Source organism: Carcharhinus amblyrhynchos, chromosome 18, assembly GCF_965287045.1.
Source record: "Carcharhinus amblyrhynchos chromosome 18, sCarAmb.v2.hapA, whole genome shotgun sequence".
Classification (NCBI taxonomy): domain Eukaryota; kingdom Metazoa; phylum Chordata; class Chondrichthyes; order Carcharhiniformes; family Carcharhinidae; genus Carcharhinus; species Carcharhinus amblyrhynchos.
The window spans coordinates 44,359,902-44,373,626 of NC_137341.1; the positions used below are offsets into that span (position 1 = coordinate 44,359,902).

General features: G+C 45.7%; 1 protein-coding gene across 1 annotated transcript in view; it reads left to right on the forward strand.

Annotated features, from left to right (window-relative positions):
* igfals (insulin-like growth factor binding protein, acid labile subunit) overlaps positions 1 to 13,725 on the forward strand; it is a 48,074-nt gene that overhangs the window by 12,902 nt on the left and 21,447 nt on the right. Inside the window, exons 3-4 of the mRNA XM_080206187.1 lie at positions 3,671 to 3,829; positions 10,539 to 10,665. Of these exons, the coding sequence (XP_080062313.1) occupies positions 3,671 to 3,829; positions 10,539 to 10,665 (286 nt within the window). The remainder of the gene's footprint in view (positions 1 to 3,670; positions 3,830 to 10,538; positions 10,666 to 13,725) is intronic.

Consider the following 13,725-nt stretch of genomic DNA (forward strand, 5'->3'; position numbering starts at 1 on the left):
CTGATCTGGGCCACGGAATCACAGAACCCCCTACAGTGCAGAATGGGGCCATTCGGCCCATCGAGTCTGCACCAACCACAATCCCACCCAGCCCCTATCCCCATAACCCCATACCCTAGCTTGTCTCCTTGACATCAAGGGGCAATTTAGCATGGCCAATCCACCTACCCACACATCTAAGGACTATGGGATGAGCACCCAGAGGAACCCGGCACACACACACATAGAAACATAGAAGATAGGAGCAGGAGGAGGCCATTCGAGCCTGCTCCGCCATTCATTACAATCATGGCTGATCGTTCAACTCAATAGCTTACAGAAACATAGAAGATTAAAGCAAGAGGAGGCCATTTGGCCCTTCCACATGGGAAGAATGTACAAACTCCACACAGACAGTGACCCAAGCTGGGAATCAAATCCAGGTCACTGGCGCTGTGAGGCAGCAGTGCTAACCACCGTACCACCATGCCTCCCTGAGTCCACAGAAGTATGCAATAATCTCAAGATTATTTGTGGATGGTCACCTTTTTTGTTGAGCTCCAATTCTGACATTACAGGTAATGGTTGCCTTGTTGATGTTCTGCATGACCTTTTCTCTGATCGTCCCCAGTCTCAGCAGCTTCATGCTATATGCAAAGCAACAAGTTTATTTATTAGTGTCACAAGTAGGCTTATATTAACACTGCAGTGAAGTTACGGTGAAAATCCCCTATTCGCCACATTCCGGCGCCCATTCAGAGACACCGAGGGAGAGTTTAGCATGGCCAATGTGCCTAACCAGCACGTCTTTCAGATTGTGGGAAGAAACCAGAGCAGCCGGAGGAAACCCACGCAGAGAATGTGCAAATTCCACGCAGACAGTGACCCAAACTGGGAATCGAACCCAGGTCCCTGGAGTGGTGAGGCAGCAGCACTAACCACTGTGCCACTGTGTCCTAACCATGATGCAGGTAATACATGGAGAAATACCAAGAGGTTTCCAACATTTTTGAAATTTGAAATTTAAAACTTACAACTTGCAAAATTACATGTAGCATAGCAGATGTCCAAGTTGCAAGCATCATTTCTAACAAGTTGAAAGGTAACACAGTCTCCGTTTTTATACAGTGTATTTAGAAGCACTCACCACAGTGGACAACTTACCCCATCATTTCCGATTATTTTTGAAATAACATGGGGCAAGGTGCAATGGAAATCATTGGATAGAAAGCAGTATAAAATGGTCAGAGGGCATTAGACAGAATCAATATAATGAAAATGACACCAGGAGTTCTGAAAGAGACACAAGATGGGATTTTACAGCCTTGCTCATCCAAAGACTGTAAAATCCCACACGAGGTCCGTGGACATTCCCATTCTCCGCCCCTCGCCCACTTTGATTCCCGTGGCGGGTGTACCCGAACAGGCGCCAGAGTGTGGCAGCTAGGGGATTTTTCACAGTAACTTCACTGCAGTGTTAATGTGGGCCTACTTGTGATAACAAATAAACTTGTTGTTTTGCAGGTAGCGTGAAGCTGCTGAGACTGGGGGTGATGTGGAGATGCCGGCGTTGGACTGGGGTAAACACAGTAAGAAGTCTCACAACTCCAGGTTAAAGTCCAACAGGTTTATTTGATAGTAAACGTCACAAGCTTTCAGAATGCTGTTCCGCTCACCTGACGAAGGAACAGCATCCCAAAAACTTGTGGCTTTTACTATCAAATAAACCTGTTGGACTTTAACCTGGTGTTGTGAGACTTCTTACTGAGACTGGGGACGATCAGAGAAAAGGTGCAAATTGTTGCAAAGGTAATGCAGCCGTTACCTCCAATGTCAGGATTTCAACCCAACGAAAGAGGCGACCAGCTACAAATAATCTTGAGATTATTGCATACTTCTGTGGACTCAGGGTGGCATGGTGGTTGGCACTGCTGCCTCACAGCGCCAGCGTCCCAGATGATTCCCGGCTCAGGTCACTGCCTGTGTGGAGTTTGTACATTCTTCCCACGTGGAAGGGCCAATGGCCTCCCCTTGCTTCAATCTTCTATAGGCTATTGAGTTGGATGATCAGCCATGATCGTAATGAATAGCGGAACAGTCTCAAAGGGCCAAATGGCCTCCTCCTGCTCCTATGTTTCCATGTGCCTGTGTGGGTTTCCTCCGGGTGCTCTGGTTTCCTTCCACAATCCTAAATTCTGGCCATTAAATACCTCTTTAATCCTGACTAAATAGTTTGGTTCAAAAACAGAAAATGTTGGAAACTTCCCAGCCGGTCTGACAGCACCTGTGGGGAAAGAATAGAGCCAACGTTTCGAGTCTAGATGACCCTTCGTCAGAGCTCCAGTCAGGCCATTGGTCCACATGAATAAGGAATTCTGTTGCAGAAGCAACCCAAAGCATTGCTCCGCTGAATGGGAAGAAATGGGTTGCGCCATGGGTTACTACACACGGAAGACGTACACCTTCCGAGATCCAATAGTTACTGAGTTCAGCACAGCGTCTCCTTAAAAGGTTCTGATACGTGTACAATTGTACAAGGATATACTTAGCACTGACATTTTGGCCAGAATTTTAACTCCCTGCCCAACGTGCAAATCAAAGAATCCTACAGTGTAGAAAGAGGCCATTCGGCCCATCGAGTCTGCACCGAACACTATCCCACCCAGGCCCTACCCCCATATCCCTACATATTATACCCATTAATCCCTCTAACCTACACATCCCTGGACACTAAGGGGCAATTTTTTAGCATGGCCAATCAACCTAACCCGCACATCTTTGGACTGTGGGAGGAAACCAGAGTACCCAAAGGAAACCCATGCAGACACGAGGAGAATGTGCAGACTGCACACAGACAGCGACCTGAGCCGGGAATCGAACCCAGGACCCTGGAGCTGTGACGCAGCAGTGCTAACCACTGAGCTACCGTGCCGCCCTCAGGGGCAGAGCCATTAACCTCGAGCAGGATTTTATGGTTTTGGGACAAGTGAGGCCATGAGATCACGTGAATGGCATGGTGGCACAGTAGTTAGCATTGCTGCCTCACAGTGCCAGGGGCCTGGGTTCGATTCCTGGCTCGGGTCACTATTTCCTCTGGTTTCCTTCCACACTGGTTAGGTACATTGGCCACGCTAAATTCTCCCTCAGTGTACCCAAACAGGCACCAGAGTGTGGCAACTAGAGGATTTTCACAGTAATTTCATTGCAGTGTAATGCAAGCCTACTCTAATAAATAAACTTATAAATAAAATCACAAGCTTTGTCTCAAATGCCCCAAATAACTGCAAATTTCTGACTAATGAAGGAAGAAAAATGACTCCCATAAGGATTCATCACAAATTGTACTACAGAGGATTTTTTTTAAAGTTTATTTATTAGCCACAAGTACGACTAACATTAACACTGCAATGAAGTTACTGTGAAATTCCCCTAGTTGCCCTGCTCCAGCGCCTGTTCAGGTCAATGCATCCAACCAGCACGTCTTTCAGACTCGGAGGAAACCAGAGCACCCCCATGCAGACATGGGAAGAATGTGCAGATTGCACACAGACAGTGACCCAAGCCGGGAATCGAACCCGGATCCCTGGCACTGTGAAGCAGCAGTGCTAACCACTGTGCCACCATACCTCCCCTATTGTCCCACACGGTGTTTAGTCAAACTGTTGATTGCAATTTTAACATTTTCTTCCAGGATTTTTAAGTCACGTGCCTTACAGTCCTGTGGTGTATATCTATGAGACATTGGCCATGGTGCCATCAAGACGCAATCATTTTTATAGATCATTTGGTCCAGTTATTGAACAGCAGCAGCAACAATTTGCTTACTTCCCTGGGCCACCAACACCAGCAGGTAATACAAGTATCTCCTTCCATCATCTGATTGTAGAGTAATAACACTACAATTGCCATTTCTCAGCTCCTTCACAAAATAACGTAGAGCAAGCCTTTAACCGTACAAACATCACCACAAAAAGTAGCTGTCCTAACTATGTTAGGGGGTTATGGGTTTTGCACAGAAAGAAAACATTGGGCCAAGCTAAGATTAGAGTACAAAGGAAAAGATTTGTAAAGACATATCTAGGCTAGGGGACCCGCAATTTCCTCCCGAGCTCTCAAATGTCAGGATATTCTTCATTAGGTCCTGGGGATTTATCTATCTTGATGTGCTTTAAGACTTCCAGCATCTTCTTCTCTGTAATATGTACACTCCTCGAGGCATCTCTATTTATTTCCCCAAGGTCCTTAACATCCATGCTTTTCTTAACAATAAATACTGATGAGAAATATTCATTTAGAATCTCACTCGTCCCTTGTGGATCCGCACTTAGATAACCTTGCTGATCTTTAAGAGGTCCTACTCGCTCCCTTGTTACTCTTTTGGCCTTTATGTATTTGTAGAAGCTCTTTGGATTCTCCTTTGCCTTATGTGTCAAAACAATCTCATGTCCTCTTTTTGCCCTCCTGATTTCTCTCTTAACTCTACTGCTACACTGCTTGCGTTCATCAAGGGATTCACTTGATCCCAGAAATTGCGGGTCCCCTAGCACAGATATTTGAATCATCGATTGTCACGGGTGAGGTACCTGAAGATTGGAGGGTGACAAATGTGCCTTTGTTTAAAAAGGACTGCAGGGAAAAGCCTGGGAACTATAGACCCTCCCATCTGTGGTGGGTAAGTTGTTGGAAGAAATTTTGAGAGACAGCATCTACAGGCATTTCGAGATGCAAGGACTGATTAGAGACAGTCAGCATGGCTTTGTGATGTGCCTGTCATGTGCCTCCTTTTTCTCCTTGACCAGGGCCTCAATATCCTGAGTCATTCAGGGTTCCCTACTTCTGCCTGCCTTGCCCTTCACTCTAAGAGGAATGTGCTTACCCTGAACCCTGGTTAACAAACTTTTGAAAGCCTCCCATTTACCAGACATCCCTTTACCTTCCCACAGACTCCCCCAATTAACTTTTGAATGTTCCTGCCTGATACCATCAAAATTGGCCTCGCCCTAATTTAGAATTTTAACTTTTGGGACAGACCTACCATTCTCCATAGCTATCTTAAAACTAATAGAATATGATTGGCAGCTCAGGTGACAGGAGTTCTTTTGTTTTCAGTCTGAGCTGCTGTTTAGTTTGAGTTTTAGTTTTAGAAGGGGCATCAAGCTGAAAACAAGTCTCTCCCTCTCCCTGGCTTTGGAAATTCTGCTAGTCAGCTGAAAGCAAGGTCTTGCCTTTCTGAATGGGGGAATCAGCTGTTGGGGGCTTGCCTTGGAGTCCCTGGTGTTTTGGGAAGCTGTTCTGACTTCAAACCGTTTTGAGTCTAGCCAGAGAACTGCAGACTTCATCCAAAGGACTCGAGTCCAGTATCACGTGAGCATCAGTCTATGCTGTGTTAAATCTGCGGAAAGGGTAGTCTGTGTACGGGATTGGTTTGATTGGAATACATTATATATATTTGCTAAGGATTATACATTATAGTGGTTGTTTTGTTTCTTGCTTATAATTGATTAAAGTTCTTCCTAATTTTCTTACTATACATGTTAACTATATTCTTAGACAAACTTTGTTTGATAAAAGCTCCCTTGTGGGTTATTTGAATCATACCTGAAATGAAATGTATCATGCTTATCTGACCCAAATTCAAAATGCAAAACTTATGATCCAGGCGGGCTCCATAAAAAAACTTTGGAGTTTCTGACCTGAACAATAACAGGAGAATTGATAATGGGTAATAAGGAAATGGCAGATAAACTGGACAAATATTCAGGGTGGAATGTTCCCATTCCTCCCACTATAGAAATCATAGCAGATGGTGGGGGGGGGATTGTAGTTGCAGACCATGCAAAGGTCCATTGACCTCAGGTGGGATTTTCTGGACTTGGGGCGAACGCCTCTGGAAATATTCACCCTCTGTGTCTGTCGTCACAGAGGAAGATACACCTGGACTTGGTGATCTCCATCACAGAGTGTTGAAAGAGGTAACTGTAGAGCTATTAGGTGCATTGATGCTCATCTTCCAAAATTCAAATTCTATCGATTCCAGAACAGTGCCTGCAGATTGGAAGGTAGCAAAAATGACACAACTATTAAAGAAAGAAAGGTGGGAGAAAAAGAGGGAACTACAAAATTGACTTGTGATCAGTAAAAGGGGATATGATTGAATCTATTCTGAAGGACTGGGCATTTGTTCAAAGTTTATTTATTATTGTCACAAGTAACATAGTGTCCATTAAAACGACAATGAAGTTACTGTGAAAATCCCCTAGTTGCCACACTCTGGTGCCTGTTCGGGCACACTGAGGGAGAATTTAGCATGGCCAATGCACCTAACCAGCACGTCTTTTGGACTGTGGGAGGAAATCAGAGCACCCGGAGAAAACAGGGAGAACGTGCAATAGGGTTTGAGAAATTAAAGATGTGTAGGTGTTCAAGGCATGTGTTTGAAGTAGATAAGGCCAAGCACTTTTACATAAAGTAAACAAGTATTGAATCAAAATTTGCATTTGGAGATAAGTAAGGAATTATATTTTCAGCTGTTAAATTTCAAGCGGAAGTAAATAGTTTTACAACTTGGACAGGGTTATAAATAAACAAGAAAATGCTATTTTAAAAAAGGCAACATACTGTAGATGCTGGAAATCCAGAATAAAAATAGAAAATTCTGGTAAAACTCAGTTGCCGAAATTTTATCACCACGCCCCATCCCAGAATCGAGGCTCGCAGAATAGATTTTGCCATCGGCCTCGAGTGGGATTTTACAAACCTCACCCAAGCAAGGTCAAAAAAAACCAGTGAGTAGGTCCGGCATCATCTGTGGAAAGATAGCTTAATGCCAAGATCTCACCTTCCATAGTCTTTCAGACGGCCATAAACACTTCCTTTGTCCTTTGCCCTGCACATCTTTGTTGCAATCTCTCCTGGCTCTTCCCAGCACTGATCTACACTGCTCTACCTACCCCATCTAATTTCTCCCTCGCTTTAAAAAAAGTCATACAGTGAAGTTCTTTTGAAGCAACCTCCGTGGGCAAGTTTTAACTGTGTAACTGTAATATTGTGTGTTTTAGTTTACTTTACTTTTGTTGGTAAACGTTTTAATTTCATGGTAGAAATCCCATCAGTATTGTGACTTTTGAATTCAGTAGACTTTTCTTCTTATTATCAGAATACATAAGAAAGAAGGTTGGCCAAGTTTCCCTTTGAGATTTGTTTTATGCAGTTGGACCATAGTGATGTTCAAAGAAGGTGTCAATAATTTCTAGATACCAATAACATCACGGGAATGTGCGGGAAGATGGCATTGAGTAGAGGATTGGTCAAAATGAGATACAATACCCCAGCTGAGACTGAGCTAGTTTTTTTAAATGTAGGTTTAGAATGACTTCCTGTTACTTTACATTATGCCTCAATTTATAAAGCCCAAGATATCATACCCAATTTTTTTATAGCCTTTCCTGCCACCTTCAAAGATTTATGGCGATTGAAATAACTATTTTCCCCCCAGGTGGTTTCTATGCAGCAGTTCCTCCAATGTATGCTCCTAATGGTCCCCCATTGCCCTACAGTCCCACACAACCCCCACCTGGAACATCAGGTAAGAAAACTCCTTGAGTGTTGGTTTATGATGGGCTAAGGCTGGGATATGATCATAAGTATAACCAACAAAGTGGCTGCTTCAGGATGTAGTAATACTGATGGCATCTTACTTTGTTTGTTCATAGTGGCAGAGTATAGACTGCACTCACTCTTTGCAAGACCCAGAACCATATGCCTTACTGTTTAATGTGGTTTGTCAATTAAACAGCACTTGCTGCACAATCCTGACTGCAGTGGCACAGTGGAATTATCACTGGACTAGCAATCCAGAGAATGAATGAGTGTATGAGTGTGAGAGTGAGTGACTGTGAGATTGAGTGACTGTAAGAGTGTGAGAGTGAGTCAGTGAGTGAGTGAGTGAGTGAGTGTGAGAGTGAGTGAGTGTGAGAGCGAGTGAGCGTGAGTGTGTGAGAGTGAGTGACTGAGTGAGTGAGTGTGAGGGTGAGTGAGTGTGAGAGTGAGTAAGTGTGAGAGCGAGTGAGTGTGAGTGTGTGAGAGTGAGTGACTGAGTGAGTGAGTGTGAGGGTGAGTGAGTGTGAGAGTGAGTGAGTGTGAGAGCTAATGAGTGAGTGGAAGTGTGAGCGTGTGAGAGCGAGTGAATGAGTGAGAGTGTCTAAGTGTGAGTGAGTGTGACAGTGTGAGAGTGAGTGAGTCTGAGAGTAAGTGAGTGAGTGAGTTTGAGTGTGAAAGTGAATGAGTGTAAGTGTGAGAGTGAGAGAGCGTGAGAGCGAGTGAGTGAGAGTGTGAGAGCGAGTGAGTGAGTGTGAGAGTGAACGAGTGAGTGTGAGTGTAAGAGTCAGTGAGTGAGTGTGAGAGTGAGTGTGTGTGTGTAAGTGCATGAGTGAGAGTCAGTGAGTGTGAGTGAGAGTGTGAGTGTGTGAATGAGAAAGTGGATGAGTGATTGTGTAAGTAAGTGCATGAGTGAGTGTATGAGTGAGTGTGTGCTTGAGTGTGTGAGTGTTAGTGTGTATGAGTGTGAATGAGTGAGGTGTGAATAGTAGTGAGTGAGTGAGTGCTCTGGGGACCCAGGTTAGAATCCCACCATGGCAGATGGTGAAATTTGAATTCAATAAAAATCTGGAATTAAAAGTCTAATGACCATGAAAGTATTGTTAGTTGGCGTAAAAATCCATCTGGCCCACTTATGTCGTTTAGGGAAGGAAATCTGCCATCCTTACCTGGTTTGGCCTACATGTGACTCCAGAGCCACAGCAATATAGTTGACTCTCAAATGCCCTCTGAGATGAAGGAAGTTAGGGATGGGCAATAAATGCTGGCCCAGCCAGAGGTGCTTGTAAAAATGAATAAATATGTAAAAAAGAAATTGCTACACTAACAATTAATTTATGATCGCAGTCAAAGAGTCATCTAGACCCAAAACTTTGGCCCTATTCTATCCACAGGTGCTGTCAGAACTGTTGAGATTTCCGGCATTTTCTGTTTTTGTTTCAGATTCCAGCATCCGCAGTATTTTGACTTTATCAATTCATGGCAATTAGTTGAGTTCATAACTTGACTCATTTACACTTGCCAGAAGTGCCTTGTTCCCTTATTGGATTACTCAGGAGCCTGGGGGCCCTATCCATACTTTCTCCATGGTCATGTCTCGGCCAACAAGTGTCAACTTGCCAACCAAGCAGCGTCTTTTTTCCTGCAGTGTAAATTGCTGTGATGGTTTGAAATTTGGTATTCTTGTATTTGTCCTAATGATGGCAAGATGGAAAGCCACAGAAACATGTCCTCTTTTCAGCAATATTCAAGTAGCATTGAGGGCAAAACAAAAGATAGACCGCACATACAAAGTTATCCTTATATTCCATCAGATGAGACATTAAATTTTTTATTTATTATTTTTTATTATTTATTAGTGTCACAAGTAGGCTTACGTTAACACTACAGTGAAGTTACTGTAAAAATCCTCTAGCCACACTCCGGCACCTGGTCGGGTACACTGAGGGAGAATTAATATGGCCAATGCGCCTAGCTAGCACGTCTTTCAGACTATGGGGGGAAACTGGAGCACACGAGGAAACCCACACAGTCAAGGGGAGAACATGTAGGTTCTGCACAGATAGTCACCCAAGCTGGGAATTGAACCCGGGTCCCTGCTGCTATAAGGAAGCAGTGCTAACCACTGTGCCTCCATGCTGCCCTCTCCCAACTGAATGAAAATATCCATTGCACCATTCAAAGGCAATAGAAATTAAGCAAATAATTTGGTTGATATGAGTACAGTCTGTGGGGTCTTGCTGTGTGGAAATTGGCATTTTTGTTTATTCATTTGTGGGATAGCAACATCGCCGGCAAGTCCAGCTGCTTTTGCCCATCCTGAATTGCCTTTGAGATGCGGGTGGTGAGCCATTTTCTCCAACTACTGCAGTCTGTGCTTTGAAGGTACTGCCACAGTACTACTAGGCAGGGAAATTCTGTGTTAGTAAATAAACTTCATGTGATAAAAGCTCCCTAGTGCGTCACTTGAATCATACCTGGAGTGAAAGTGGCACAGCGGTTAGCACTGCTGGCTCATAGTGCCAGGAACCCGGGTTCAATTCCCAGCTTGGGTCACTGTCTGTGTGGAGGTTGCGCATTCTCCCCATGTCTGCGTGGGTTTCCTCCAGGTGCTCCGGTCTCTTCCCACAACCTAAAAGGTTAGGTGCATTGCCCATGCTAAATTCTCTCTCAGTGTACCCGCACAGGCACCGGAGCATGGCGACTAGGGAAATTTCACAGTAACTTCATTGCTATGTTAATGTAAGCCTTACTAGTGACTGATAAACTTTAACTTTACCTTATGTTCACCCTGATGCCAAAATTAAATGCAAAACTTAGGGTCTAGGCTAGCTTCACAAAACACCTTGGAGTCTCTGGCTTGGGTCTTAACATGACTCAATAGGCTGAATGGCCTCCCTTTGCATTGTGGGGATTCTATGATCGCTGACTTGATTTGAATGCTGTTTTGTTTTCTTTTTCAGGTGATTTTTACCCTCCAGCTCGTCCAATGGTTCCTAATTACTCAGCTCCACTGAGCAGCCCAAATCAGCCCCTTCCGAGTACTGTCGGAACATTGTGTAAGAAAGCCTTTACTTCATTTAAGGGATTGTACATTTTAGCATGTTTTTTGCTAACTATTTCCTTGAATTAACTATCACTGGCTATCACCCTCTACCCCCCACACCCCTTTAACAGACTAAAAATCCCAAAAACTAGGGTACACCGAGAACTAGACGAGTCATTACAGTTGGCCAACTGGAATATAGCACGCACTGCCATGTGATGTCCTCGCCTTTGGCAGATGGGATATACGATCCACTTCAGCATGGAATATTCCTCTCCGAGGACGCTGAGGGATTTTCCAGGCCATGATTCCCCCCCCAAGACCGGAAAATCCTGCCCAACATCAATGGACATTTGCATGGTGTCTTCCCCCGGGTCATAAGAACATAAGAACATAAGAAATAGGAGCAGGAGTAGGCCATCTAGCCCTTCGAGCCTGCCCCGCCATTCAATAAGATCATGGCTGATCTGTCGCTGCTCAGTTCCACTTTCCCGCCCTCTCCCCATAACCCTTAATCCCCTCTCTTATCAAAAACCCATCAACCCGCTTCTTAAAAATATTTAGCGAGGCAGCCTCCACCACTTCAACGGGCAGAGAATTCCAGAGATTCACCACCCTTTGAGTGAAGAAGTTCCTCCTCAACTCCGTTCTAAACCGCCCCCCCTTTATCTTGAGGCTGTGCCCCCTAGTCCTACTGTCCTTTCTGAGCAGGAAGAGTCTCTCCACCTCTATCCTATCCATCCCATTCATCATCTTATACGTCTCAATGAGATCTCCCCTCATTCTTCTAAACTCTAACGAGTACAAGCCTAGTTTATTCAGCCTCTCCTCATAGCTCAACCCCCTCAACTCCGGTATCAGCCTAGTAAACCTCCTCTGCACTCCCTCCAAGGCCAAAATATCCTTGCGTAAGTACGGTGCCCAAAACTGCACACAGTACTCCAGCTGCGGCCTCACCAATGCCCTATACAGCTGCAGCAAGACCTCCCTACTTTTATATTCAATCCCCCTCGCTATGAAGGCCAGCATCCCATTCGCCTTCCTGACCACCTGCTGCACCTGCAAGCTGGGTTTTTGCGACTCATGCACAAGGACCCCGAGGTCCCTCTGCACCGTCGCCTGCTGCAGTTTTTCGCCCCGTAAGTAATAGTCCTTCCTACCATTCTTCCTACCAAAGTGGACCACCTCACACTTGCCAACATTAAATTCCACCCCCCCCACCTGCCCACATCCCCAGCCCCGGCCATCCTCCCCACCTACCCCTCCACCCCCGCCCAACCTCCCTGCCCCAACCCCTGCCCCCACCCCTCCATCCATTCCTCTGCCCATCAGACCCCTCCCTGCCCTGGCCCACCCTCCCTGCCCACCCCCAGCCCATGCCCACCCTCCCCTTGTCCACCCCTCACCCATGCCCAACCCCCCTGCCCACCGCCCGCCTGCCCACACCCCCAGCCCCGCCCATCCTCCCCACCTATCCCTCCGCGCCCCCCCCCAACCTCCCTGCCCAACCCCTTGCCCACCCCCACCTCACCCCCCCATCTACCCCACCCGCCCACCCATCACCCCGCCCACGCCTACCCTCCCTGCCTACCCCCCGCCCATCCCCTTCCACTGCCCTCCTGTCCACCCCCTGCCCCGCCTGCCCTCCCTACCCACACCCCTGCCCTGCCCTGTCCCTCCACCAACAGTCTATGAAGAGTCTGCACGTTCTCCCCGTGTCTGCGTGGGTTTCCTCCGGGGTGCTCCAGTTTCCCCCCCCACAGTCTGAAAGACGTGCTGGGTTAGGTGCATTGGCCGTGTTAATTCTCCCTCAGTGTACCTGAACAGGTGCCGGAGGGTAGTGACTAGGGGATTTTCACCGTAACTTCATTACAGTGTTAATGTAAGCCTGCTTGTGGCACTAATAAACTTTAAATTTTATATGAAGAAGCTAATGAACAATCCACTGTTACATCCCAAGCAAAACAACTTCTATTTATCAACTTAACCATCTTTATCTGTTTTTTTTTATTAATGTTTAAGTCCATTAAAAATAACTTAAATTCACATCCTCGCTAATGTTTGAAAAAACCTGAAATATCGCACTCACAATTTACAAAATGTTACAAATTAGGATTCTGGGATGATTTGGATTTTGAGGGGAACAGTTTGTCCGTGAATGTTATTATCCAATGCAATGGGATTTTCTTTTCCAGCTGATTTCAATCCACCCGTTTCTTCAATCCCGGATCATTATTCGGCTCCATTGAGTTCGAACGTAGAGATACCCAGTCAGAGTATTCCTCCGGCCAAACCGATAGGTAAGCAAACACTTTGGTTTCACTTTACTTACAGGGACAAACAGGAGATAAAGTTGAGTCAGCGCCTGAAGTTCCCAGATAAGTATGGTGCGTCGGTGAAAGAACAAGTATTCCCCATATTAGCCAAAACAAAACTCTACACACTACCTTAGTTAGGCCGCGCTTGGAATATAGTGTTCAATTCATGTCGCCACACTACCGGAAGGATGTGGAGGCTTTGGAGAGGGTGCAGGAAGTTGCCTGGTATGGAGGGCATTAGCTGTAAGGAGAAATTTGATTTGTTCTCCGAGGAACGACAAAAGTTGAGGGAAGACCTGATAGATGTCTACAAGATTATGAGGGATATGGACAGAATGGATAGCCAGAATGAGTCATTACAGTTGGCCAACTGGAATATAGCACGCACTGCCATGTGATGTCCTCGCCTTTGGCAGATGGGATATACGATCCACTTCAGCATGGAATATTCCTCTCCGAGGACGCTGAGGGATTTTCCAGGCCATGATTTCCCCCCCCAAGACCGGAAAATCCTGCCCAAGATCAATGGACATTTGCATGGTGTCCTCCCCCGGGTCATAAGAACATAAGAAATAGGAGCAGGAGTAGGCCATCTAGCCCTTCGAGCCTGCCCCACCATTCAATAAGATCATGGCTGATCTGTCGCTGCTCAGTTCCACTTTCCCGCCCTCTCCCCATAACCCTTAATCCCCTCTCTTATCAAAAACCCATCAACCCGCGTCTTAAAAATATTTAGCGAGGCAGCCTCCACCACTTCAACGGGCAGAGAATTCCAGAGATTCACCA